Raw genomic sequence first — 26,775 nt, forward strand, 5'->3', positions numbered from 1 at the left:
AGTTTTCTCTGTTTTTGTTAAAATATCCCTCAACGTTAATGTGAGCGTTTGTGAATAGCTACACAATCACTCAATTAAATAAAGGAAATTACATAATATTCACTGAAAAAAGTAAAGGAAATCTAGGAAAATAGATGATTTTAACTGAAAAATTCAAAAGTACAGAGCATAATATTAGAATAAATGGTGAGAAATCACTTAAGAAAGGTTAAAAATAGAGAAAAATTCATTTTGGGAACTGCCATAAACGTAGCACTAGGTCTTTATGGGTTAAAACATAATGTTTTTATATTTGCTAAGTTGTTGTTTGTTGATTCATGTTTCAGGGTAACCTGTAACAGTTCTGACCTTGTTTGGATGATTCCAAACTGATCTTTAGGCAACTAGTAACAATACTAACCATACAGAAAATGGAGTTGATCATTGTGATTATAGCTAACAGAGCTAAGCTAAGTAATGTAAACTATCAGCTGATGCAGTATAGGAAGATTAGTAGACACAATATTTTTGACCAACTGTCTGAGTACTGATATGTGTAAATGATGAATTTCACATTTAATTCAGTGAGTGGATATGTAGCATTAATTCATTTATAGTTTTCATAGTCCTAAGTGTGTTCTGGTTCAGTTGAGAGTTTGGAATATTTATGCTAAATTTATACGCCAGAAAACCCTAGGCTAACTTGCCTCAGAGTTGCATGAACCAGTGACACCAACTGATAATCACGATGAAAACACATTTTATGCATATTTTGTGGTTTGCCTGTGGTTTATTATGACTTTGAATGAAAAGAGGAGTGGACCATTGGCCTTGGTGAAAGTCCGTGATCTCTGTGTGCAATGTTTCCTCATTAACTGTATGATTTACGATCATAGTCCGCCGCTTCCTTCGTATCTGAATCAGAACACACATGGCCGAGCATTACCAATTCTTTTGTAACTGTTAATTTACAACAGAACATCTTGTCGGTATCCCTCGCTGCTGTATTTGCAACACCTGCCAGAGTATGGAGGTCTAACTTATCTCCAGTGACACCAGAGACAAACCCCTTCATACATCAGCCATCAATCCACCGCAGCGATCTCGCCTCAACCTGGACTTAACAATGTCCACAACAACGCTGAAACGTCCTTCACCGAGCTTCAAATCCATGCCTTATAAATCTATCTGGTGGGTGAGGATGAGTCCAATCAACAAGAGCAGATGAATAAATGATAGTATGAATTGCAAGTGTGGGCTGGAGTGGAGCGGGTTGTTGCGAGGCCAGGCAGAGGGAGGGCTGCTGGCTCAGGTTAATGAGGTGGTCTGGGAGTGTGGACTGGGTCCTGGCTACAGTAAATGTGGAGCTCGGTTTAGCCTGGGGGGGATTTGTAGCCCTAAGACCACTGGTGAGAGTATCTTCGCCTGCGGCTGTGTATGCACTTACGCCTTTGAGTGTGTTTGTGCTGGTGCGTCATGGTGTGCGTGGTACTGCCCTCAGGATGACACTGGTTGAAGCTTTGCTATCTCTGTGTTTAGTGTTGGCATTCCTGCATTAATATACATTCTTGTGTTTGCCTATTCCTGTGTGGGTGTGGGTGTGGGTGCATGTGTGTGTGGGGGGGTGATGTTTGCGCTCTGAACTGTGTTTTCCGATTTCTGCGCTTGGTCCGATCACAATTGTGTACACAACCGCCGCCACCCACCCACCCACCCACCCACCCTAACCCTCCTCCCCCCATCTTTCCCAATCTCATTACCATTCCACCCTTCTCTCCACCATTTTACTCAACGCCATCAAGGCCTTGCCTCCTGGTGTTTGCATTGTAAATCAGGCCTGACAATAAGGCCATGATTAGATCCTACTCATATTCAAAAACACCTGATTTATTTATTCATCTTCCTCTCTTGCAGGATATCAAGATGCATAATATCTGACCAAGGTGACATACCCACTTCCAAATGTTATTCATTGCATTTGCAGGTCAACCTCTTAACCAACAAACTCAAACAGCGCAGATTAAATGAGATTTTGATGGGAGAGTGTGCAAATTACGGTTTGTCTGGGCTTCGCATCTACAGAAAAAGGCTTTTCAGTCGTTTCTCACCTTCATGCATGTACATGTGAGATTGGATCAGGTATCAGAATGGGTTAAAGTACTGCAATCTGTCACGGTTTCAACACTTGGAGCGTTGATTTATATCTAGCCTTGAGTGTAAAAGTATGATATGCTGTCTCTGGTTTCATGAATATGCGCAAGATATTATTTATGGAAAGCTTTAGGATTCTGAGAAGCGGATCCAATTGATCACTAGTTAAGTCGGACAAGTCTTAGCTCTGTTCTTGGTTTGTTTTTTTTAAGAAATTGGCATCATGGGGATTGGGCTAATTTCTCTCAGAATTGCAGAATGCCCTTGTGAAGTAATTTCATTATTTTTTCCAGCCACTTCTGTGTAATGAAAGCAAATGGACTGTCTCGTGTTCAGTTTTAAGAGGCGCGACTTTGATGAAAACATCAGCATGGAGAATTTGAAATGGCTGAAGAAGAGTGTGGTTATAAATCAATACTAACTTGGGTAAATAAACTTATACCCAAATATCAACATGATTTAGTTTGTTTTGGTGATGCATGAACCCTCATTAAATCTCTAAACCAGTGAAGAAAACTGACACTCACTAAATATCAAGTCTGTCATCACTTTCTAATATGAAGAGTACCATGAAAAAATATTTTATGTTTCCAGTTTAATAAGTACAAGAAATATTTGACATTCCACCTCTGTGGTATGATAAATAAATGTAAAAAATACTTAATTAAGCCACATGACGTGGAGTCACTTTCAGCTCTCAACATCAGCAAGTCTCTGGAAATTATACGACTATAGTTCAGGAAAGTAAGAGTAAAACTAAAACTGGCAAGTAACTATTTATTAACTGAAATGCAAAATTAATTTAACAGTTGTAAGAAACAAAAATAGGAGCAATATGACAAGGAATGAAAAATTATAATTTCATATAAAATCTGATTTGTTTTCATTTTCCCCCCAATGTTAATTGCTCATGTTGTACAAGAACAAATGGCTTTGCACAATATAGGACCTTAAAAAATGTGGTGTTGTAAATTAGCCTCTAAATCAAGGCTTTCCCAGTAATACTAACATTGAAGCCAAATAAATGACAAATAACAAACAAGCCAAAAAGTAAATAATACTAAATACAATATTTTTTTTTAGAAAATTAAGCTCTGTTTTGGTCTTCCACTGCTCAGACAAAACTGGCTCTTAAACTGCTAAATTTTTAATTTTATTCAACATCTAGCACTAATTAGCATCATCAGACATATTTCTGAACTTGGTTAGAGTATCTTTGGTTCCAGCGCTGGAGATAGGTCTGGCTCAATCCATGAATAAAATCCATAAAACCTGTATTTCCTTAAATAAATAACTTGCCTTGTGGTGGATGGATTGATGGTGTCTTTGTGAAATTGTATTAGATAAGTTGTTTTCTTTCTTTCTTTATTTTTTTTTTAAATATCTGGTGGGAAATTGAGCTGTAGTATTAAAATCATCAAATCACTGTAAATGTTTCAACAGCCTTTTACACGATCCCAGCCTCCATGCAAAACATGAAGACCACATTTCTTGGGAGCCGGGGATTGTGTTTCTGGGGCAGTAATGAGCAGCACTGGGACTCCACAGGGGACTGTCTTGGCTCCCTTATTGTTCACATTATACACAGTGGACTTAAAGTACAACTCTGAATCCTGTCACATCCAAATATATTCTCATGGCACTGCTATTGTGGTGTGCCTCAGAAATGGACAGGAAGGGGAGTACAGCGATTTGGCAAAAGCCTTCTATGATTGGAGTGACAAAAACTGCCTACTACTGAACACCTCCAAGACAAATTTAACCCATAAAAACCCAGTGCTTCTTTTGTGACTGTTCCCAAATGAATTTTTCCATAGATTTAACCTTTCTTTATTGATTTATCACCATTTATTACAATATTATCCTCTGTATTTTGCATTTTTCACTGTAGATCATGTATTTTGCAATATTTAATTTCCTATATTAAATTTAAATGTTCGGGAAAATTCAGAGTAAATCCAAAGGTTATTATATCAAATCAGAGAAAACTGAACAATAAGAGACTTTTTCAGTAAAATATATCAGTAACTGAACATAAACCAAGTGTCTCCATTCATTGTCATTAATCAAACTCCATGGGTTTTACTGGTAAATCAATGTTGTAGGGGATAATGGTGTTTCTACGTTAACTACAGAGCCTCTGAATGTCCCAGTGGGTCATATCTGATGACCATGAAAAGATGACAAACTGTATTTTTCATCAGTTATTTACATGTATTGATAGGATTAATGGATCAACAGGTATTAAACATATTAGATCAGTAGATTATTTTCACCACTGGTTGTTTGGGTCTTTATGGGTGAAGGGCAGTAGATTTTCTTAAGTGTCTGACCTCTTTTCAGCCAATCAGCATTAAGGGGGTTGATACTGAGGTGGTGCTGATAGAGAGATATCTTAAAAGGTATAGTCATTAAATTTTACTCAGGAGTCTCAGACCTTTTTTTTTTACTTTTTATTTTAATTTTTTAAATCGCTTTGACAGTGCAGTAACAAAAACAAACAAACAAAAAAAAAACAATACAACAAAGGGGGGATGCTGTTCCATATGCACTTGTCTGCTTTTCCGCATCAGATCTAGTACCAACTCTAGTATCAACAAGTAGTGTCCTTGAATATGGTCCATTTTTTCCATCTTTGCTTTAAAGTTCCCACCTTAATCCTCAGATGAAATGTTAATTTTTCAATAGTATGTATTTCCTCTATAATGTCCAGCCATTGCTGTGGTCGAAGAGGGTCACTTTTTAACCAGTTCCTTGCGGCTACCTTTTTGCAGGCAAGAATTAATATTTTAAATAAGTAAGCATCTTCTCTTTTAATTACGTCATCAAGTATTAGACCCAGGTAGATAGTCTGGGGATCCATTGGAATTTTAGAATTTAAAATGGCCTCCACTGTCTGAACAACACGGTTCCAAAACATCTGCATTTTTACACATGTCCAAAAGATATGTGAGTGGTTGGCATCCGTGTGACCACATCCTCTCCTGCATTGCTGCTGTTTTTGTAACTGTTTGCTTTTTATGCTTGACGTCATAAAAAAACAAATGAGGTTTTTCCAGCCAAATTCCTGCCAACTTGTAGAGCTGGTGGATGTTTGCATCTCAGATCTTTTTACTACCATATCTGGTAGTGGCAAATGTGCTGTTCTGTGCTGTGGTCTGCTGAGGATGCAGCATGAAACACAATGATGCTGGATTCCCTGGACTTTAGATAAAGAAGAGAATGTTATGAAGCATTTGAATCGTCCTCTTTACTATATTCTAACCACCTAGAGAAGTGGCTACAGTGGACAACTCATCTCACTTTAATACAGGCCTGAACATTACAATCCATTGTATTAGATTGTACAACTCCTCAGGCTTGAACTTTGACTTGTCATCTTTTAGGGATGCACCAATACCGATACCAGTATCGGGTATCGTCCGATACTGAGTGTGTATAGTAATACTCGTAAAAGTGCTCTGATACCACCTGATGGCAGCGTGACGTTCACCTCATAGTGCAGCAGGTATACGGCTGAGGAGTAATGTCAGCAGTGTGGAGATTTTTCAAAATAAACAATGGTGACAAAAGTAACGGCGACTGAAAGTTACGTTAAAAACAGATGGATACAGATGGAGCGTATTATCCGTCCTCTGCGTACATTCCACGCGTAATTCTGTTTTCCAGGAGCTAGCGGATGCGTACCCAAATCCATATAAAGATTGTTATATTATCTTATGTATAAGGCTCTGTGTGAACCAAGATGGAGAAGCAGTACCACCGGGAACTGTGGAGGTAGCGGATTTTTCCAACTACCCTCATTAATATCAACATTAGCATCAGCTCCTCTGTCATCGCCATGTTTGTTACTACTAATTTTCTTCTTCTTCTTCTCAAAAAAATGTACTCTTCTTTGTGGTATTTGTCCAGTATGGTTACCTAAGAGTGGCGCCCTCTGGTGGATTGATTGAGAAACGCTCATTCCAATGCATTTAATGTCAGTAGTAGCACTTTGTCACAGTCAGACTAATGACAACGACAATAAAGGACATTTTCAAAAGTAACTAAGAACTATAATGGTTAGTGATATTCGATATTGACTTTTTGCCGATATCCGATATAACGATATTATCCAAACACTTAATTTCTGATTCTGATATTAACCGATACCGATATATACAGGTGTTTTTCCCCAAAACTACTTTTAGGTCACATCACATATCTCCTGTTAAGAAATTAACACATTACCTACTTTTATTGTGACATCCCACTAGATGCATTCCACAAATTAACATTGTCTGTACAAAATAAGCACACTACTAATAATAACATTACTAATGGTATTATAAAGTACTCATATCGGTACTCTGTATCAGCAAGTACTCAAATGTAAGTACTTGTACTTGTACTCGGTCTGGAAAAAAGTGGTATCAGTGCATGCCTACCATCTTTATCTCATTTCATTATTTAACCTCAAAAGAAAATGCAACAAAAATATCCTTGTCTCTCTCAAAGTAACTACAGCAGGTAACTTAGAGATTGTTGCTGTTGTAATTTCACGTCGGGTCAAAGAAAAAGGGAGTAGGACACTACTTGCTACTTCCTGTTTGCCAGACTAAGCAGTGATTAGTTGCTAACTCGGCCTGTCTATAGTTTGGTATCGAGCAGGTAGTGTCCAGCCATCAGAGCTATTTTCTCCCCAAAATACCAAGTGTGCTCAGAAATAATGCTGACGAGAACAGTACGTGTGAACCGAAACACTAAAGTCACAGGCCATAAAACGAAGAAGAGGCCAAAACTCATCATACTCCACCACCTTCACTTGAATAATCATCTGCCTTCAATTTAGAAGCAGAATGACTTGTTCAGAAGTGCTGTAAATGCAAGGCCACCACATGTCACAGTTGACAGACTCAATCACGTCAAACAACCGATTCACCAACATGGTTATTTTCAGGTTTTACATGTGGAGCTTCACTCCATTATCTATGCCCTGCAACTTGTGTGACTCTGTCAGCCATCGCACGCCCGAGCACTGCTTCGTTATTCAGTCTGTCACCGCATAGAGTGAAGTGTTGATAAGAGAGGGTCACATCTTTGTCTACATCAAGTCTGCCTTAATGAATCTGTGCAAAACACTTGCAAGGTCATGATCTGGAGCGCCAGTATATGCCCTCAATGATTATTCTTTTTTTTTTCTAGATCACATTGGATTCAAGCAGGTTGTTCTCCCATTTCGTGTTTTAATAAAAGAGGAACTGTGGAATGAATGCTTCAAAAAAACGAAAGTGTTTGAGATGTGGTTGAAGTGAGAAGGCCAGAGGCAGCGATCACATCATACAGTATGTGACCAGATACAGATTTTCATTTCAATGCCAGTAGTAAACGGGGTGAAACTGCAGTTATGCCATCGACTCACCTTACATCAATACAGTAGAGGCCCCATTCTATGCTTGGGAATTGTTGGAAAATTGAATGCTGAATAGAAGCATTTCTTCCTGCACAGAATCCGATGAAAGAGCACGACTGCCTCAAATCCAAATTCATAAAACCCTTTGATGTTTGTTGGAATAATTTTATGCCTACTTCTCATTTTCCATTTTATGCTTGCTTTTGAATTTTGATTGCGACTACAGGCACTTTTCAGTTGATATGCATTATGAACTCTGTAATAATTCAAAGGCCTTTGTTGAGGAACAAACATGTCATTTGTCCGCAAAATGAATTTTTACGACTTACTGTGTAACCGAACACCTTTGGTAAGTTCAGAGAGAGTAGCTGCGGGATGATTATTCTCAATTTTTTTCAAGATATTGTGTGGGAAAAAGGCACCTTTAGTTTTATGAATCGTGTTGTTGTGTGCTCTTGTATGTACATTCACGCTTCAGCAGCTAAGGTATGGCATGCATTTGCGTTCATTTTATGTCTATATTTATGGATGCACAATCGCCTTGCTCAAATTTGGCGTTTGGTGGCTCGTTCCTTCGAGGGATGGCGAAACTTGAGAGGCCGCCTAAAATACTGTGCAGTAATTGGAATTGCTTTATCTTCAGTCTCATCAATTAATGTGCAATTTTCCATTTAATCACTAACACGCTCCCTGCATTTGCAATTAAAATGAGGACTGATAACAGAGAAGATGCCTTTCAGCTGATACCAGTTGGAATGAGAACAGAAACCAGAAGACGCAATCAGTACACAAAATGATTTGCAGAAACACACACGTGGCACACAAACAAGTGTGAACACACATAGTGCAAACAGTCATATTATGCTGCAGTGAATACATACACAGCACACACACAAGCACAGTGTGACGAGATAAAACATGCAAATTCGCAGCTAAAACCCCAAATTAGACCTCGTCAATGAAACTAAACCACCATTTAACATTAAAATTTTGGCAGTGATGACAGATTTGATTGCCGCTTTAATGGAGGAGGGTCTTTACCAGTTGTCTTGTCTGTGACTTTTCCAGTCGTTGACATTGCCAGGTTCTGAGTGTCAGTGGGGGATGAGCTCACTGGCGGGGAACGTCTGTCTTGCATTGTCCCGGTTCTGAGGAGAAGGATGAAATATTTGTATCACTTCCTGTCTGGCAGCAGGAACCAGGATAGTTTTCTGGTTCCTGCTGCCAGAGTGTCTTTTTATTTGAGGGCTTCAGACACAGATGTGTGAGTCTATAGGAGGGGCATACAGCAGGGGTTTATAGCACTGAAAGCAGGATTGCTGTGTAATGCCACTGTAAAAGTGTTAATTCTCAGAATTAACCAAACGACTGAATGAGCAATCACATTAACGTAGCTGTAATATTTGTTCTTACAGACTGTGTTTCCCTGCAACTCACTAATAACGTCCCTATTGTACTTGATGATACACTTTGGGCAATTCACTGAAATATCATCAAAGCTGCAATGATCAAGTTTAAACATGTTTTTGTTTATTTATTTTGTTTTGTCTTTTACATTAAGTTGGAAATAGACTACAGCACATTAAGGCATTTTATTGAAAACAAATATACACAAATGCTCTCTATAGCAGGGGTGTCAAACTCATTTTCTTCCAGGGGCCACATTCAGCCCAATTTAATCTGAAGTGGGCCGGACCAAATAATACCATGAAAACCAATAAATAATGGCAACTCCAAATTGTTTTAGTGCAAAAAATAACATTCAATTATGCCAATATTTACATTTGCAAACTATCCAAACAAAAAGGATGTGAATAACCTGAAAAAAATTGAATTTGTTAAGGAATATAAGTACAATTTTATCAATATTCTGCCTCGACTTATCATTTATACAAATGCATTATAGGCCAGATCTAAAAAGGCACAAAACATTTAGTAACAGGCAAAATATTGTTAAAATTACACTTAATTTTCTTTAGACATTTCAGGTCGTTCATATTTGTTCAGGTTATTCACATTTTATTGTTACAGGATAGTTTGTTAATGTAAACATTCTCATAATTTAATGTTTTTTGCACTAAATCAAAGAGAAAAAAATGTTGTCATTATTTATAAGTTATTATGATATTATTTTTGAGTTTGATGCCCTAACTTGCACTTTGCAAATTCATCCCACGGGCCGGATCTGAACCTCTGGCGGGCCAGTTTTGGCCCCTGGGCCGCATGTTTGACACCTGTGCCCTATAGTAAATGGATTTGATACAAGAAGTCACAAATGAATAAAAAAACAAACATAATGACCAAGAAGGACTAAAACATATATTACAGGATAATACAAGATGCGATGAGGAAGGAAAAAGACATGAACGATTGAAATAAAATTTCAGGGAAAATGTCCCATAAGCAGCTACACAAATGTTTTATTAGATAAAGAGTAGCATTTATTGGTAAAGTGTTAGGTTTAAGTGTAAAATGAATCCTGACACGTCATGATATTGTCCATATATACATTTACTTAAACTTACATTTAAATGGTGTCAGAATAACCAATTACTACTATTCATTTCACCTAAGCGTCCTGGTTTTTTTTATGTTTTTTCCTAAATATCACCGCATGTTGCTCTTCTACTTATTACATGATTGTATTCTTTTACGAGGCCATAACCTCACACACTGCGAGTCCTTGGCTTTAGTGGTCAGGTGGATTTACTGCACATTTTTATTTCCTGAGGCAGTAGCAGTGAACGGATGTTGCAACCGGTGCAGAGATTTGGTTCAGATGTTCCAGTTCCATTCCACTAGCTTATAATCAAGTGTTTTCCTTCAGGTCAATATCATTCAGTCCAAGTGCACCAGTCCATTGTAATTGTTGCCTGCCTTTCATGACCACCCAAGGCTTTATGTGGCATATTGAGGCATTTTGCCAGTAAGTCCTGGGGCTCAAGGTGTCCATACAGCATTTGGAGTTTGAGAAAATGTTGAATTCTCAGTCTGCCTGAGTACTTCAAACACATAGAGTTTGATAAATAAAATGTTTAATAAAGTGTGCCCTCGACACTATTCAAACCTCCCTTTTCCCTTCAAGTCAAATGAGTAATTTATAGGACGTTTTCATGCTTTCATGCATATACACATAGGTTATATGTAGCTTCAGGATGGATCACCTGCTGTGCTCACCTTCAATAAGTTGAGTTGATGGTAGGGGGTCTGTGTATATGTGTTACTGTGTGGAGCGTAGCCCTGAGCCAATTAGCTCGTTCAGTTGGGGTGGAGCGACGGTTACAGCGGCGTTCCACAGGGTACGGCCCTCAGCCCTGTGGGGTCCCGGCCAATAGCAATTAGCCCACTGACAAGAGCCCTAATTAGCCCTCTTGATTGGGTGGTAACTGCGCAGCAACATCAGCAGCCAACACATAGAAACAACCAAGGTGACCCCACGACGACGCATTTAAAGCCAGCTGTAATTAGCAAACAAGCATGGATGTCTGTAATTGGTAAACAAGTAGTCGGGTTTGTTTGTGGTGTCATTATGAACCTGCTGGTATGTAAAGGATTTCTGTAGAGGGCCTCATGATTGAGCTTGCGTTGCTTTGTTTCCTTTCTGCTTGGTAGCTTTGTCAGATCACTCAATATTAATACATCATCCCCTCAGTTCTGTCAACTATGCAATACATGCAGAGACAGACTGAGGGAGATAGAGCAACGAAATAAATTAGTAAATGGAGAAGCTGAAAAAGAAGTGGGAGAGGGAAGAGAGTGAGATGCCGTGTTACTGAGAATCCCATCTCCTATTATTTAATCATAGCAGCACCTGGTGGCTGCTGCTGTAATAGAATTTACAATCACCACTCGCACTGGATTCATGTTTCTATTTTTTTTTTTTTTTTTTTTTTTTCTTCTTCTCTGTTTTCTCCAGTCTTGATGTGAAGCAATCCCATGATGCAACATGTGTCCCCAGCACCAGCAGTGACAATGATGGCCACCCAGGGCGTTCCTCCACCATCGTACCAGGAGAGCCAACAGGTCAGGAGTCTCATTAAATTATTTTCTTATTTTTGGTGTGCAATTGCAAAAAAAAAAAAAAAAAAAAAAAAAAAAACCTAGAATAAATAAATTTCAGTTGTAAAATTTTGAGCCTTTTTAAAATCTGTGCAAAGCAGGGATAAATATCTGTGCTGATGTTTGCACACAACAGACACATTTGCATTAACTCCCCAGCTGATTCGACTGATTAAAAAAATGCCAAGTACATAAAACGAGGAGGAAAATGCAGGAAATGGTGCCATCAGTTGGTTAGTTTTCACTATTCTCACAAAAAAAGTCAAGAGGAGATTTGTTGACACCTCAGGGTTCAGGAATTGGATGTTTTCAGAAATGGTAGACGCCAGGTAAGTTACTTTTTTGATGAGCGGCAGATTAATATACAGTCGCGGAAAAAAAATGATTAGACCATCAAAAGTCATCAAAAACAGTGGTTATGCAATCAAGTACTAACTCCTGTGTGTATCATGTGACTAAAACAGACCGAAAAGAAAACATGGAATGCCTAAAAGCACTGTTTTTGTCAGTACAATGCCATAGATATTGATGTAAGAACTGAAGTGATTTTGGTTATCAAGAAAACCATGGAAAATGGGTAGATCTCAGCTCTGAAATTAAACTCTTATGAGCTATTTTTGTTGTTTTCATTATATTTGTCCAAACAAATGTACCTTTAGTTGTACCAGGCATTAAAATGAACAAGAAATTGAAGAAAGCAAGGGATGGTCTATTAATTTTTTCCACAACTGTATAATGAAAAATCCAAAAATTATATGTATATATGTATAAGTTTTGCTTCTTCTCACTCCTTTTTGAATATGTATTATATGTCTTATGTTTAAATGTTCATTTCTTTTTCTTCTGTTTTGACATTCATATTCAAAATAAATACATCAATTAATCAATAAAGTTGGGAGTCCTGTATGGGATTTCTTTGAATATGACAGCGAGGAAGATAAAAGATATGAAAACAAATACTAAAACTAAACAAAAACTAAGCATTTAGAAAAAAGGAACTAATAAAAAGTAGAAAACCTGCTCTAAAAACTGAATTGGAGAAAAAAAAAAGTCAAAACTAAAAACTAAACTACAGTTGCGGAAAAAATGATTAGACCATCAAAAGTCATCAAAAACAGTGGTTATGCAATCAAGTCCAAACTTCTGTGTGTATCATGTGACTAAAACAGACAGAAAAGAAAACACGGAATGCCTAAAAGCACTGTTTTTGTCAGTACAATGCCATAGATACTGATGTAAGAACTGAAGTGATTTTGGTTATTATCAAGAAAACCATGGCAAATGGATAGATATCAGCTCTGAAATAAAACTCTTATGAGCTATTTCTGGTGTTATCATTATATTTGTCCAAACAAATGTACCTTTAGTTGTGCCAGGCATTAAAATGAACAAGAAATTGAAGAAAACAAGGGGTGGTCTAATAATTTTTTCCACAACTGTATACAGTAGTAATCCTCTCATTGTGTCTGTCTGAAGAAACCATTGATATTTCCAGTTACCTCATCTTTTCATGATTTTTCTAACATTCCTAATTATGTTTCCTACTTGTTAGTTTGCTAAATAGTTCAGAAGCCTTAGCTGCTTGTAGATGCTTTGGTATTTCCATTACCTAGCGCTGGTGTTCTAACAATTTACCGCATGAATGCCAAGAATTTCAAGCACACGACTTCTAATCTTGCAATCACAAGCTCATGAGTTCCATTTGAAGGCAGCAAAAGGTGCAGCCACTCTCAAATGAACCTGCACCTTTTGTTGCATTAAAGCTTGTAAAATAGATGCTCCATCTAGCAGCTTTATTGTAATCGTGCAGCCATATGGGAGGTTGAAAGTCAACAAGGTTTCCTCTTGGTTTGTAACAAAACCGTCGTTTTTTTTCTTTGCAATGTAGTCGGTTAGCTGTGATTGAACAGGAGAATGACTGATGTTAACTTGCACCGGTTCTTATGACATCACAGCATTGAGTCATGATTTCTAACCTTCCCAAAATAGTGCTACTTTGACAATCTTCTAAGATGTTTTTAGCAGTTCATTTTAAGCAAGTAAATATGTGTAAAGGTAAAGCTTTGAGTTTCCATTGCACAGACTTTAACCCTCTAACACCGAATGTATCATATTTGATACATGAGTTTTGAAGCCGTCTACATGATCAGTGTGATATTTTTTTTCTTGAAAAACCAGATGTATACAATTAGATACATGCAATGCACAGATAATCCACCAGGGGGGAGGAATTCATTCACCAGAGGCCTTTCCAGTGACACTACAAGACTGTCATTAATGAGGAAGGAGGCAGAGCTTTGACAATTTTGAAAAGGAATTATCAACTTGTTAGACATGTTTGTGTTATACTATGTTTTTGTTTGTTCATAAATAATAATATTTGAGCATCGAGACCCAATGTATCTGATTGAAAAATTCTGTGATACACGCTTAGACAAAAGACAGAGTCACTGGATTCTGGAATCAGAAGATTTTACTTGCAAGGAGTCAAGTACATACAGTGAGATGCAGCAGTTGACTGACTAACAACAGGAAGTTGAAGATCTTATGAAAGAACATGAATATTACAACCATTGGACCAAGTGTACAAATATAATAATGTTGATCAGGTTCACCATTGGCTTAGGTATTCAAAACACAGTGATGCATGGGTTCAGTGACCGCGTTTGTACTCTTCTCCCACCTACACTATGGCCTGATCTCCTCCAGGGCAGCAGCCCGTTCTGGTCCCAAACTGGATGGACAACAAGTACACTTTGGTCCCAAACTGGAACAAAACAAGCAGATAGCAAAGAAATGGTATCATAACCTATCCATGACTCAAGCTCTGGACACCTGGTATTTACAGGATATAGTCTAATAGCCTAATATTCCATTTTTCTAACAGCATCAAATTTGATTCAAAACTGAAACTCATACATGGAAATTGATGTTTGAAAAAAAAAAAAAAAACTTTTTTTTTTTTTGGTTGTTTAGAAGTGACCAATAAAGGCTCCAGTTTCAAAGAACTGGAATTTTCTGTTAGTGATTTAATGGTTCAGGCTTTACAGGGTTAACAACAATTGGGTCTAAGTTCTTTAACTTTTTATCTCATGATCAAAACGTGATGTTGACACCAAACCCGGCTATGTTCATAGTTGATAGATAAAGCTAGCAGGTCGACATTTCAATTACAAGTATTTCATTCAACATAATTACAAAGTTTTTAGCATCATGATCTTTCTGTTGTTGCATATTTAGTCAGGAATGTGCATTTTATCAGAATAAATATACACATAAAAATATATATGAGTTGATTAGAATTATATCTACACTTAAGCATGCAGTATGAAATTTCTAACACTAGGGGGCTTTCAATCCGAACACTAATAATAGACGTAGTAGGGATTGTTAGTTACTGCTTCATGTAACTCAGGCAGGAAACATATTTACAGACGATGTAATGTTATACATATTTATTCCTCATTCTCTTTTCATCGTATACAAAAAAATACAGGAAATATGGACACAGCCTTAAAAGACACACACATACACACAAAAAACTGAATAAAATCCATTGTAAAGGTTAATTTCTCTATTTAACATGACCTCTGACCCCATGGCAAGAAGTAGCACAAACAATTAGAAACATCTGACGTGTTGAATCAAACTCAGTAAAAGAAATCAGAAAATTAATCAAATATATCTCATATTGTCTGAACAAAAGGGTTAAAGACATGTTAAGTGCAAAGAGAAGTTGCATTAAATACGACCACTTTGGTTTTTAAAAACAGTTTTTTCTGTGAATCTTTTGTTTTTCCTGTTGTACATACTTCACACATTGGATCTTAATACAGAGACTGACAAATGCATATGTGTGATCATTAGAACTTTACTAAACCAACAAAGCTGATGGTGACTTTTGCACAGTACTATATATGACATTAAAGCTTTGCTAGTGGTATATATTCATACCATGTCATCTCATTATGGTAAAGGGTAAAAGGACAGGTTTATTATGTTGGATAAAACTGAGGCTTTCTCTTAAATGTGAACACTGATTAAAAATTTCTCATAACATAAAGTCACAAAGTATAATACAGTCATTTTTAGATATGCTATATGGACGAAAGTATTCAGACGCATTGAATTCTGGTGTTTCTTTTCTTGCAGGCGTCTTGGATACAAAATAAGAAAATATACAGGGTGGGGAAGCAAAATGTACAATATTTTGAGGCAGGGATTAAAAGACAGTGTATGACCAATTAGTTTATTGAAAGTCATGAGAATTTATTTGCCACAAGAAAATGTACATAATAGAAAATGTTTTTATTCTATGTGTCCTCCTTCTTTCTCAATAACTGCCTTCACACGCTTCCTGAAACTTGTGCAAGTGTTCCTCAAATATTCGGGTGACAACTTCTCCCATTCTTCTTTAATAGTATCTTCCAGACTTTCTCGTAATAGTTTTGCTCATAGTCATTCTCTTCTTTCCATTATAAACAGTCTTTATGGACACTCCAACTATTTTTGAAATCTCCTTTGGTGTGACGAGTGCATTCAGCAAATCACACACTCTTTGATGTTTGCTTTCCTGATTATTCATATGGGCAAAAGTTTCTGAAAAGGTATGGATAGTAGTGTTAGGTATGATTATGACATCAATATATGTTTGGTTTCAAAACAATTGACGTAGTGCCTGCTGAGAAAAGACGACTAAATGTTCATTGTAAATTTTGCTTCCCCACCCTGTATATTATATATTATAATATATAAGATTTAGTTTTATAGGAATAAATATCATTGCATTGAACTGGTTAGTTTTATTACCTCCGCCAAGGAGGTTATGTTTTTGCCAGGGTTTGTTTGTTTGTTTGTCTGTCCGTTAGTGTGCAACATAACTCAAAAAGTTATGGACAGATTTTGATGAAATTTTCAGGATTTGTTGGAAATGGGATAAGGAAGAAATGATTAAATTTTGGTGGTGATCGGGGGTGGGGGGGTCCACGGGGGGGGGCACTGATCAGCCTTGGCGGAGGTCTGCGCTCTCCGAGTGCTTCTAGTTTAAATTATTATTTTTGCTTCCAAAATGCCTGAGATGATTTTTCTTAATTTCTCTCAACATTGATTTTTTTTGTTTTGTTTTGTTTTGTTTTTATAATCCATGACTATGATTTTAAACATTCTACCTCTAAATTTCTACCCTATTTTTCGTGCTCTGACTGTAAATAATAACTTTCCACCTCAACTAACCATCTGCTTTTTTCACATCTCACTTAAGATGAAAAATCTCCCATTAAACTTTAAGGAAATATTGATGTTTATAAACTATGTGGACAAAAGAATTGGGACACGGCTTTACTCTGACATTTGTCATTATTGTTTTGCAGCCCAGACCCCTGTTAGAAAGCAAACCCCAGAATTCAACATGTCCCAATACTTTTGTCCATATAGTGTATTTTTGTGCAGAGATTTTACATTTTATGGCTTAAATTTGGCCTCCATTCAGATCCATTAGACCCCACAGTAACAGTTAAAGGTCCCCTGAGATAAACCTAGTATGTCAGAGGCTTTAATGTCCACAGTGGGAGAATGACGTTCTAATTTCTCTCAACATTACTTTTTGTTTTTTTTTTTAATCCATGACTATGATTTTAGATGTTGTACCTCTAACTTTCTAAAAAAAATGTTCATGCTCTGACTGTAAATAATAACTTTGCACTGCAGCCAACCATCCATCTACTTTATTCACATTTCACTTGGGATGAAAAATCTTCCTTTAAATTTTAAGGAAATGTTGATGTTTATAAACTATATGGACAAAAGTATTGGGACGCAGCTATAATGTGACACTTGTCGTTATTGTTTTGTAAACGTGTCCCAATACTTTTGTCCATATAGTGTATTTTTGAGCAGAAATTTTACATTTTACAGCTTAAATTTGGTCTCATTTCAGATCCACAGTAACAGTTAAAAGTCCCATGAGATAAATCTACTGTATGTCAGAAGCTTTAATGTCCACAGTGGGAGAATGATGTTCTAATTTCTCTCAACATTGCTTTTTGTTTTGTTTTTTTTATCTATGACTATGATTTGAAATGTTCTACCTCTAAATATCTAAAAAAAAAAAAAAAAAAAAAAAAAAAAAAAGACTGACTGTAAATAGTAATTTTCCACCACAACCAGCCATCTACTTTATTCACATCTCACTTAGGATGAAAAATCTCCCATTAAACTTGAAGGAAATATTGATGTTTATAAACTATATGGACAAAAGTATTGGGACACAGCTATAATGTGACATTTGTCAGGATTGTTTTGTCAACGTGTCCCAATATTTTTGTCCATACAGTGCATTTTTGTGCAGAAATTTTACATTTTACAGCTTAAATTTGGCCTCCATTCAGATCCACAGTAACAGTTAAAAGTCCCATGAGATAAACGTTCTGTATATCAGAAGCTTTAATGTCCACAGTGGGAAAATGACGTTCTAATTTCTCTCAACATTACTTTTTTTTAATTTTTAATTTTTTTTTAATCCATGACTATGATTTTAAATGTTCTACCTCTAAATTCTCTGACTGTAGGTAAAAATTTCTTACTTGGGAAGAAAAATCTCCAATCAGACTTTAAGGAAATATTGATGTTTATCAACTACATGGACAAAAATATTGGGACACAGCTATAATGTCACATTTGTCAGTACTTTTGTCCATATAGTGTATTTTTCTGCAGAAATGTTACATTTAATTACACTAAATTACGCTTAGTTACACTTAAATTTGGCCTCCATTCAGATCCACAGTAACAGTTAAAAGTCCCATGAGATAAACGTACTGAATATCAGAAGCTTTAATGTCCACAGTGGGAAAATGACGTTCTAATTTCTCTCAACATTACTTTTTTTTTTTATCCATAACTATGATTTTAAATGTTCTACCTCTGAATTCTCTGACTGTAAGTAATAATTTTCTTACTTGGGAAGAAAAATCTCCGATCAAACTTTAAGGAAATATTGATGTTTATCAACTACATGGACAAAAATATTGGGACACAGCTATAATGTCACATTTGTCAGTATTGTTTTGTTGACGTGTCCCAATACTTTTGTCCATATAGTGTATTTTTCTGCAGAAATGTTACATTTAATTGCACTTAAATTACGCTTAGTTACACTTAAATTTGGCCTCCATTCAGATCCACAGTAACAGTTAAAAGTCCCATGAGATAAACGTACTGAATATCAGAAGCTTTAATGTCCACAGTGGGAAAATGACGTTCTAATTTCTCTCAACATTACTTTTTTTTTTTTTTTATCCATAACTATGATTTTAAATGTTCTACCTCTGAATTCTCTGACTGTAAGTAATAATTTTCTTACTTGGGAAGAAAAATCTCCAATCAAACTTTAAGGAAATATTGATGTTTATCAACTACATGGACAAAAATATTGGGACACAGCTATAATGTCACATTTGTCAGTATTGTTTTGTTGACGTGTCCCAATACTTTTGTCCATATAGTGTATTTTTCTGCAGAAATGTTACATTTAATTGCACTTAAATTACGCTTAGTTACACTTAAATTTGGCCTCCATTCAGATCCACAGTAACAGTTAAAAGTCCCATGAGATAAACGTACTGAATATCAGAAGTTTTAATGTCCACAGTGGGAAAATGACGTTCTAATTTCTCTCAACATTACTTTTTTTTTTTTTTTATCCATAACTATGATTTTAAATGTTCTACCTCTGAATTCTCTGACTGTAAGTAATAATTTTCTTACTTGGGAAGAAAAATCTCCAATCAAACTTTAAGGAAATATTGATGTTTATCAACTACATGGACAAAAATATTGGGACACAGCTATAATGTCACATTTGTCAGTATTGTTTTGTTGACGTGTCCCAATACTTTTGTCCATATAGTGTATTTTTCTGCAGAAATGTTACATTTAATTGCACTTAAATTACGCTTAGTTACACTTAAATTTGACCTCTATTCAGATCCACAGTAACAGTTAAAAGACCCCTGAGATAAACGTAGTATGTCAGAGGCTTTAACGTCCACAGTGGGAGGATGATGGGTCAAGCCTCAGCATACAGTGTTCAATACAACACTTGATGCCACAGGTCAGTGTAATTAATTTAGCCCAACCGCTGCTGGACCTGGGTTTTGTCTAATGCCGCAGACCATACCACGGATGGGAAATAGAGCGTCTTCATCCATCCGGCCGCCTTACCCTCCTCCTCCTCCTCCTCCTCCTCCTCCTCCTCCTCCTCCTCCTCCCAGTCCACAGCACCTCTGTCTCCTTTCGCCCAGAGGATTAGTGCCAGGGGAAAGCTCCCGAGCTGCAGTCTGCGCGCTCGGCAAATGCAAATGAGAGCTAGTTAAGTGTGAAGAAGCTAATTTATTTCCCATTTGGTGTTGGGATTAAGACTTGAAGCTTCCTCCCACCCCACCCCGATTTAAGAAAGGGGAGGGGGCGTTGGGGGGTTGTTAGACTCATTTCCTCAGAGAAAACGAAGGAGGCAGACGAAAGTGGGGTAAGGATGAAGAAGACAACAGATCGTGTTTGTAAAGCATGCCACTCTTATGCCCACACCAAAACACAACACACACACAAAAAAAAAAACACACACACAAAGACATTTAGCAGATTATCTATTCAATGTGTGTTAATATAAAGAAAGGGCGCCCATTGATCACTCAGGTAAACACACTGAAGTGGGCTTCTCTAAATGATTATCGTACGACCTGAGCTTACCGTGTTCAATTACCGAATATGTCCTATACACTATCATTCATTTTGCGTAACAGCTTCATTACAAGGCTACTGACCTGTCAAGCAACAATGATTCATTCCAGCGACATGCTAATTTGCAGTCTGTCGGCATCAGTTGCAAGTTGTGCCTTATTGCCTCTGAAAAGTGATTAAAAATGTGCAGATTTTTCAGTCAAGACAAAAGAGCACAGTTAAAAAAAGGGACACTGTTATGATACTGAATAAGTAAACTGTCCGACACCTAATCAGTCGTGAAAATGGAGATCATAATATTTGGTAATGTTTCCTTTATGTCAGTGTAAATAAACATTTTCTTCTTTTTCATGCATAGGTGAGAGAAATTGCACAATACTGTATGCACTCAATGTAAATTTAATGTTACTATCTGCTATTTTTAGTTGTGATTTTGCATTGGTCGCATACAAAATACCCGCATTTTGTTTGTCTTGTTTATGACTTAACCCATAAAGACCCAAACACCCACTGGCAACCAAAATCATTTACTGATCCAGTTGATCCACTAACTCCTATCAATAAATGTAAATAATTGGAGTAAAATACAGTTTTTCATCTTTTCATGGTCATCACATATGACCCATTTGGACATTCAGAGGCTCTGTAGTTACCATGGAAACACAGTCATTTTCTACAACATTGATTCACCAGTTACACCCGTGGTGTTGGATCAATGACAGTGGATGGAGACACTTATTTTATGTTCAGTTAATGATAGATTTTACTGAAAAACTAACTTTTTCTTCCATTTTGTCTGTTTTTGATATAATACCCCTCAATTTTAATTTGAGCTTTTATGGACATCAATCATGAAACAATGAATTAAATAGTAAATTTAATTTATAGAGCACTTTTCACAGACAGGGTCACAGAGTGCTTTATCAAATCAAATCAAGTTTACAGAAACCCAACAGAATCCTCCAGGAGGAAACACTTGTGACTGGTGACAGTGGCGAGGAAAAACTTCCCTTTAACAGTAGAAACCTCGAGCAGACCCAGACTCCTGAAGGATGGCCGTCTGCCTTGACCAGTTGGGGTTAAAGAGCGAGAATAAAGGAGGAGAAAAGAGAGAGCGATAGAGATATAGAGAGACTGGGGGAGAGGGGAAGAGGGGGGAGGTAGGGGGAGACACATGGAGTACATGTGACACTGTAAAGTAGCAACTTTACATTGCGAAAAACGAATAAAACAGTACAAGTAGAATACAATTAGAATACCCGTAAAACCCAATAAAGTACCATTAAGACAGTTTAAAATATGATGAATACATAATGTGTAGTCAGTTTGTGGTGGCCCTGAGTCAGGTGGGAAACTAAAAAGCCTGTTTGAACAGGAGGGTTTTTAAATGTAGAAAAATTCCTGATTTTCACTTAAGAATGCAAAATGCTGACCATATTATTAGAATAAATGGTGATAAATCACTTAAGAAAAGTTAAAAATAGAGGAAAAAGTCATTTGGGAACTGCCACAAAAGTAGTACTGGGTATTTATGGGTTACATTATTTTAATATGTAGGAAATCTGGTTTTTGGGTTATTACAGAAAATAAGATATATTTTGTTCACTAAGGTCAATTTCACAAGTGAAACCATTTAATTTTTTTTTTTTTTTTTTTGGTGTAAGTACCGTCATAAAAGGTTAAATGCTAGCTAGCATTGAGGATAAATCAGGTAAGGTTTCCACTTGTGATGTGACTTCCTTGGGCTTCTACAAAACTTTTCCTCTTAGCAGGATTTGATCTAATACAATAGACAGTGATAGTTTGCAGAAGCACAACACAGTAACCGTGTAAAAATGAACAATCACGTAGATAAGTGTCCAGGTTTGCAGCACTGATGTTAGGGATGCACTGATCTGACTTTTTCTGTTCTGATACCGATGCTGGGCCTTGCATATTGGTCGATACCCAGTACTGACATCATTGATTTAGAAAAGAGATTCTCAACCAGGGGGTTCGTCACTTATCCCCCCGGTCCGTGCATACCTCACAATTTTAGTGAAATTCAGAACTGGGATATTTTCTTTTTACAAACTGTTAAAATGTCTTTAGGTTGTGTTAATGTCTAATGTCAAGTTCAAAATCTAATGTCTGCACCACTGAATATGTTGCCTTTATTTACAGGCTAATGATCCATTAGACAAGTTATCAAACTAAATTTTACCTCTAATTTTTAACCCTAACCCTCAATAATTCAGGTAAAACACAGTTTGTCATGTTTTCATAATCCTCAGAAAAGACGATATCATTTGGACGCTCAGAGGCTCCGTAGTGAACGTGGAAATATCGTCATATTCTGCAACATTGATTCACCAATAAAATCCATGAAGTTTGACAAATGATTGTGGTTGTAGATGATTGTTTTTATGTTGTTTTATGGAATATTTTGCTGAATATTATGTTGAAAAGGTCACATTCTGATTTAATAACCTTTGGTTTTACCTTCAACCTTTTCTGGTACCAGACCATTAACACACTTAAAAATCAGTTTCATAGTTAAGAAGTTAATACAGTTCTCAACAAACAACTCAGTTATACTTTCTCAACAGCTTCAAGTGCAGCAATATAGACTCTAATCTGTTTTTATTACTATTTTTTACATTAACATCTTTTAATGCTGTTATTTATTCATAATTGTCTGCTTGACTATTAGTAGTGTGACCTTTTTTTTACAGCATGCTGAGTTGAACCCCCAAATTTCTTTGTACACCTTTGTTCTATTCTATTCTATTCTATTCTATTCTATTCTATTCTCTGAATTAAACAGCGGTGCCATTTTATTGGCTGTTGGTCCAACATTTCTTAAAGCTATTTCTTCTTCTTAATATTCTTTTTCTTTTGTCAGATGACGGGCACCACTCAGCAGAACACCAAGACCCCACAGGTCCATATCCCAGCAGCCTCTGCAGCAGGAAATACCTCTGTCAGTGTGACCCTCGACCCCCAGGCCCAGCTGGAGTCTGACAAGAGGGCAGTTTACAGGTTGGTCTAAGCTCATCATCAATAAAAGATCAATATGTTAAGATCAAATTCACTGTTCTGTCACATCTCTGACCACAAACAGTCAAATTTAAGTTCAATGTCAATAGAGAATCAACAGATAAACATCTTTATTTGTGAACATAGAAATCAGTGTGTGTTTTGGTAAACAGATGTGACTAATTGGCTCGGTATTCATTAAATATAGTTTGGCAGGGTGTACCGTTCTGCCTTTAACTTCTTTCATTTGTTCTTCTTTGATAAATAAAATTTTCTCTTTTGCCTCACGCTGTGCTTAAGAAATTGCACTAAACTGATTGCTATTTCCCAATGAAAGCCACTATGGCCTCAATCACCAGTGTTGTTATTTCAATCCAGCCGTGATGTACAGTAAAGCCTTTGGAAATGTGTTCTTGAAGGGTGCCTCCTTCTCTTTTCACTTAACATCACTTATAAAGCAAAGAGCACCTTTAATGCATTCACTCATCAAAGCCGAGCAGAAGCACCCTCCATTTCTCTTCTTTGAATTTACTAAATTGACTTTAAAATAACCATTTGATACGCTGTCCATAGACGCACTGTTTTACACAGAGGCGGTAAATTAAGGACTTTTACACTAAATGCTTTCCTTGTAGAGTGGGTTATAACAGCCAAGTAGTCAGGTCGAAAACCGCAAAGCACATTTAAGTCACAAACTGCCATGGAAATGATTCTATTTGTTGTTTAACACCTTAGTATGACTCCAGACATGAATTGTAAAAACATCATTTATTTCTCTTTCACGCCGACAGTCATTTTCAAAGGTAAGCATCAACGTTTCAAGTGGTAGAGAATTATATTTTAGAAAGACATTTTTAAGTAGTGAACCACACTGGTAGGGGACGCAATTAACTCATGTCAAAATATACTTTTCTTGTACACACACGTCTATTTTTTAACTTAAAAAATTGTCAATTGAAGTCAGTTTAGCTCACTATCACAAATTTTCCTCAAGTGGCCGGACTGTCTTTACATTCTATAACACAACATCTATCACTATTGGTTCAATTAAGTGTATTTTTTTGTGAAATTTACAGTAAAACTCTTAATCCTTTTTCCTCTTTAAGCTCTTTATCTTTAATCCTTTTTTGGCTCGTGACCCCATTTTAACGTCACAAATTTCTGGTGACCCCAGACATTCAAAACAGAGACTTTTTTTTTTTTCGCTAAAATTAATTTGTTTTTGATCATGTAAGAGTTTGCTATACTATGTTACAAATAAACATTAATTTTAGATGACATTTAGTCTATATAATGTATATTATTATGGACGGAGGCAGAAAAGCCAGGTGTAGATTACTGCACAAAGTGAGAATTTGATTTTCCTTGGTCAAGATATGTACAGTCAGTCCAGCTTGGATTTACAAGGCTGACAATTAATACTGAACAAACAAGAACTCAAACTATGAATTATGAAAGAGCTGCAGCATCTGAAACTGACCACAATGAACATTTGACAGATAAACAGTACCATAGTGCTTCAGTTTTAGCTTCAGTTTGTCATGTCTTTTTATGGATTGGGTTTGTCTCTCTCAACTCACCATATATTTTTTTTATTAGTAAGTTGTTTTAGTTTTTGTCAATTACTAGAAATTTCAGGCAACCCCATTTGAATTCCAGGGGACCCCGCATGGGGTCCCAACCCCAAGGTTGAAAAACACTGCCTTAACCCTTTATGCAGCACTCATAGAAATACTCAACCTTAGTGTGTTATTGGAGGACGTAACAAGACTTTGTTACGTTTGTGAAATTTTTCAAAACATTTTCATTGTTACGTAGAAAATCAAGGTCAATGAAGTTACCATATATGGTTCCTTACCTGTAAGTGAAAAGAAAAATCCAATAAGTAAATGGAAATTAGAAAAAATATAAGATATGGAAAAGAAGTTACTGTACCCTGAATGGAAGGGATAATTCTGTCCAATTCTTGTCTACTAAGCGAAAATTCTCAGAGTAGTTTCCTTTTTTTTCCAAAAGTTTCTGAGTTCTAGTGAGTTTCCCTGCATATTGAAGGTGAAAAGGGTTGTTTTCGATCATGTCCATCTGATAAGTGCATTTGTATAAGTCACCAAATAATACAGTCATCAGTTTCTTACATAATTGATCTAAAAGTAGTATAATTCAGTCAATCTGTCTATTTTTAGACCCTGTAATATTCCTGTAAAATAATCCATGATGGCTGAAATGAACCCTTAACCCTTTATGGAACTCATAGAAATACTATGTTTTATAATTTTTATTGTTATGTAGAAAATCAAGGTCATTGAAGTTACCACATTTGGTTCCTTACACTTAAGTGGCAAAAGAAAAAAATCCAAGAAGTATATATAAAAATAAAATAAAAACACATGTAAGGTGGAAGGAACATGTATTTTAGAACATTAGAACAACATAAGTGCTGATCCTGTCACATTCTCCCTTTGAACATCATTCCTTACATTAGTACCATTACTTCATGGTACCAAACAAAGCAGGTACACTCACTGTTCATGCAGAGGTGGACCTTATAGACCCTGTAGACCACATTGGACCTGAGATTGTTGACTCACTGTAACTGTTGCTGTCACTGTCTTGTAATGTTCACAGAAATGACCAAAAATAGTCACTTGCTCGATAAAGGGTTAATTAGTGAAATGTTTTGTACATATTCCTCCCTGAACTCTAGATAAATCCTTTTTTTCTTTCTTTTTTTTTTTTTTTGGGAACAGATTTTTTATTTGACATACACACATAAACACAAATCCAACAGGCAACAATGAGATGCATAATATGTACAATTCAATTTGCTTCATGTTCTTTTCCAATTTTGTAATGGTCTAGATCTTTGTAAATAACAATCTTATACAACATAATTCTCATAGTCCATTCATTTGTGTTCAACATTAGCAAAAGTACTTTACAAATGAGAAAAAAAAACCTTTTACTCTCTTTCTGTGTTTTGTCACTATTCTTTCTTGATGTTTACAAATCACCCTTCAGACATTTGTTCCACATGTTCTGCTTTTATTTACCATGCAGAAGCCTCCAAGGCACCACCTTGTTAGGTGTTGAAAATAGGCAAGAACATCACTGCTGGGTGAAACCCAAAACACCAGTAAAGAAAAAAAAAAAACACCTCACTCCCTTCAGCTTATCACTAGAATATTGATGCACCCTTATAATGAGCTTGTATTATCTATTTATGAAGTAAATTATTCAAAATACAGACATTTTTAATCGAGTTGGGTGAACTCGTGGTGTAGGCAGCACACCAGCAACTAACAAGGTTTGACGAGCCAAATGAGACTCAGACTGCCCTGCAACGCTGTGCACAGATCGTCCTGTAACGATGACGCTGCAGTCTGTTGTGGGCCGTCTGTCCCCGGCTCCGTGGGCCCCCCCCCCGGGTATCCGCCACTGCT

General features: G+C 36.5%; 1 protein-coding gene across 1 annotated transcript in view; it reads left to right on the top strand.

Annotated features, from left to right (window-relative positions):
- The window catches only part of pknox2 (pbx/knotted 1 homeobox 2), a 152,306-nt gene that overhangs the window by 59,924 nt on the left and 65,607 nt on the right, over positions 1-26,775 (top strand). Inside the window, exons 2-3 of the mRNA XM_030153219.1 lie at positions 11,439-11,545; positions 23,202-23,338. Of these exons, the coding sequence (XP_030009079.1) occupies positions 11,459-11,545; positions 23,202-23,338 (224 nt within the window). The 5' untranslated portion in view covers positions 11,439-11,458. The remainder of the gene's footprint in view (positions 1-11,438; positions 11,546-23,201; positions 23,339-26,775) is intronic.

This window comes from Sphaeramia orbicularis, chromosome 14 (assembly GCF_902148855.1).
Source record: "Sphaeramia orbicularis chromosome 14, fSphaOr1.1, whole genome shotgun sequence".
Lineage (NCBI taxonomy): Eukaryota > Metazoa > Chordata > Actinopteri > Kurtiformes > Apogonidae > Sphaeramia > Sphaeramia orbicularis.